This window comes from Pomacea canaliculata, linkage group LG6 (genome assembly GCF_003073045.1).
Source record: "Pomacea canaliculata isolate SZHN2017 linkage group LG6, ASM307304v1, whole genome shotgun sequence".
In the NCBI taxonomy this organism is placed as follows: domain Eukaryota; kingdom Metazoa; phylum Mollusca; class Gastropoda; order Architaenioglossa; family Ampullariidae; genus Pomacea; species Pomacea canaliculata.
Genome location: NC_037595.1, coordinates 23489971 through 23493380, shown reverse-complemented (window position 1 = coordinate 23493380; position 3410 = coordinate 23489971). Strand labels below are relative to the sequence as shown.

General features: G+C 42.2%; 1 protein-coding gene across 1 annotated transcript; it reads right to left on the bottom strand.

The window, feature by feature from the left end:
* Positions 1–208: 208 nt before the first annotated feature.
* Positions 209–3203, bottom strand: LOC112566479. The gene is made up of 2 exons (XM_025242688.1): positions 2670–3203; positions 209–1815 (listed from the first exon to the last, which is right to left on the bottom strand). Exons 1-2 carry the CDS (start codon positions 3005–3007, stop codon positions 1530–1532), a joined length of 624 nt encoding a protein of 207 aa, XP_025098473.1. The 5' UTR covers positions 3008–3203; the 3' UTR covers positions 209–1529.
* Positions 3204–3410: the final 207 nt, after the last annotated feature.

Here is a 3410-nt window from a genome sequence, read left to right as displayed (position 1 = left end):
TGTAAAGGACGGCATCATCGTCGTCGTCGTCGTCATCATCATCATCATCGTCGTCGTCGTCGTCGTCATCATCGTCGTCGTCGTCGTCGTAGTCATTCTTCCTTTTCCAATTTAGGACCGACGTTTTTTGTTCTGTATTAAATAATAATAATAATAATAATAATAATAATAATCGGAAAAACGAGAAACAGGGATATGTGAGCTTAATTTTTTTGAATGAATACTGCAAGTCCTGCACTTCAAGCAAATATTTACAAAAAAATTGTTATCATTGTGGAAATAAAGTAATCAACTGATCGATAAACAAAAAGGTGGTGTCAACCGATTACAAATTCTCGTTTTATAATGAAAGCGAATTTACCGAGTATTATTGTACCCTCATACCTCTACAGTTTATTTATATGATCGTCAACAATTCTTTTAATAAGAAGCGTTTGTGTTTTGTTAAGTTAGATCAAGCAAGGTCTAGGAAATATATTGGACCCTTTGAATAAATACATTGTGATTTACAAGCTAAAGGGAGGACAACCCAGAGGCAATAAATATTGACGCAGCCTGGCAAACCTGCTTTTGAAGTCCTGCTGCCTTCCTTCTTTCGGTGCAGGTAAATAGTCTGGTGCTAAAATGCTTATTACTAAAAGACTGAACCCAACCGATACGACCTATTAATTAAACCTAGTTATTTGAAAATTATCATGAGCTGAGGTTAGTCTTTCAAATGTCAATGATTGATGTGGAATGATTACCTTTTACACCTCCGTCTTGACAAGCCACAAACAGCAAGCAGAGACAAACAGACACAAACATAAACGCCATAGTTTGAAGACCAGAAAATTCCCCCAAAACTACAAAATAAATTTGGGTTTGTCCCTTCTTGCTCTCCATGCTGCCCTCCTACAGGTGTCTCAACTCCGAGTGCAGCCCACACATTTTGAACTCTTTTGATTAATCTCGCGGAGTATTTTAAGGCAGAAGTTTCTCGAACAAGAAGACTTTCCTCGCCTTCTTTCACACGATAGTGATGCAGCAAAGAAATACTGGGATCAACGGTGATCGACCTGAAGCCCTTTGAAAAGTTTCCTACATAATGGATTTCCATCCTGGTGACTTTCAACGGGTCCACAATGCATTTCGAGCGATCGGTGTAATTAAAGATTTTTCTATGCAACAGTCTGGACACTGTCCGTAGTCCTAAGGTATCGGCGAGAAACAGTTGGTGAGAGTTCAAGTTCGAGTTCAGCTGCAAGAGGTCGACACTGGCTGACTCGAAAAATGTGTTGAGAAAATTGAAAGCTCCTATTTGGTCTGGATCCTGCAGTTCTTTGAGAACGTCTTGCAGCATGTCGGACAAAGACTCATGGCGGTGGGGCAAGATGATCTCATCCAGGTCGGTGAACATGACCAGCTTGGCGACATTGCGCATGCGTAGAAGACAGTCGTGCATAGCAGCCAGCTGGCCAAAGTAGTGGACTGGCTGTGGCGGGTCTGGCCACACGTGCAAGCGAAGGAAGCCGCTAGTGACGTAGTAATTAAGACGGAAGTGACGTTGGGCCCGACGTCAAGGATGTACATCTCGGCATGATCGACTCCCAACATTTGCAGCAGCTCCAGCGTCTCAATGAGTTCCTTCCATCTGTTGTATCCGCCATGGATGGGCGGAACGCACAGCGCCATCTGTAGACGGGGTGGTCCTGATTCAGGGGAGGTACTCTCACAGTGTACAGATCAGGGTCGGTCGTACTGAGGATCACGGACGCGAAACTGGGACGTGCTGGTCCATCATGTAGGGGGCAGTCAATCAAAATCGCTCCGTACCTGTAGTCACAAACATCAAACAATTAGTGATAAAAGCATTTACTACTTTTTTACCAGCACGATGGACTACAAAGTTATAGATATATTAAGTATATAGTTAAATTTTTACTTGCAGAAAATCATTTTTTAAACTACGAAATAAGTAGCAATGAGTAATGGACCTATAATTTTTCACGGCTAAGAAAAACTTGTAAGGAGACAAGCTTCGGGCTGAAACCCAGAGGGGCGGGGCAGGGTTGGGACATCCAGACAGAAAGAAATCACCTGTAAGTGGAAACTCCAAATCAATCAATCAATCAATCAATCAATCAATCAATCAATCAACAAACCAACCAACCAAACACTCGTGACAGAAGACATGATGGGGATTTGATCAGCGACACGACAAGATGTCGTCGCTCCACACTGAAATCATCTGTACAAGTTATCTGGGTTCGTCATTAGATTAAACCCTTTCAGCAATGACAGCAGTCAAACAGAAGGAAGTCAGAAGAAAATCACTGTTTAAGGCCAGGGAACCTTTTCTCATACATTACTATTACATTTATAACATCATTCGCAAGACACACAAAATTATCTACTTAAAATTTAGCCTATTCTATAAGGTCAAGCTGTAGTTTGGGTCGTTTGTTTACAATTTTGTAGTGTACAATCCCAGTCTGCCTGGCACTGCTGTTCTCTGAATCACCACAATATGGATTTTCGTAATTAGGTGAGCGGAAAATAGTTTTTTCCTATGAAAAGTATAGAGTACTGTTTGGAGTATGTAAAATATATGTTTATAACTAGACATAATGCCCTGCTACACTAAAGTAGACATCATCCACCATGTCATCTGGTTGTATTAATCTTACCTTTCATCATGATGATCAGGTAAAACTGAGACGTTTCCTTGCGTGTCCCAGTAGACACTGCCATTGCCGCTTCTGGTCCTTTCCTTCCTGACAGTCAGACGGCAGGTCACGTGGGTGAACGTTACGTGGTCTCTGTTCGCAATCCCCACCACAGTCACCACTAAGTCGCCGTTCAACGTTCGCTCGTGCGCCGAGAACAGAGTCAGTGTCGGATGATGACCGTAGCTAATGACCTCAAACTGGAGGACTAACTCCTTGCGCCATAGCAAGGCCAACACAACGATGACAATTAATGCGCAAATTTTTACTGTAAATGTTTTACCTCTGCGACACAACATTGTATATTTACAATGGGATATTTTGGTAAAAACTTTGTTACAACACTAGACAGTCGGATTGTCATCACTGGAGATGGTGGTTCGCAACCAGAAATACGCACTTTGTTAGTCCCATCGACACACTAAAGGTGTTCTTGTCAAGAAGACTGAATACCGCATGTACAAGCACAGTAAAGCTGTCCACCTGTTGATCCTACGTTATCATCCAGTCGGCAAGAAGCCAGATCAGAGGATGATTTTCAAATTTATCGCCTGTTTAAATACAACCATGGGTCGGTACAGTAAGTACGTGTCCTCAATACACCATTTCTTTCTCGATGGCATCCAGTTTGATAAAGCACGCCCAAACTGTTAAAAGGAAATTTCACATCCGACCACTGATATTCCGTGAAAGTATTGCAGC

Bases quoted from the DNA above. Each gene is read 5' to 3' on its own strand.
- LOC112566479 (XM_025242688.1), bottom strand. From the start codon at position 3,007: ATGTTGTGTCGCAGAGGTAAAACATTTACAGTAAAAATTTGCGCATTA. The intron at 1,816-2,669 runs GTAAGATTAATA...TTGTGACTACAG, and splicing joins CCTGATCATCATGATGAAAG to GTACGGAGCGATTTTGATTG.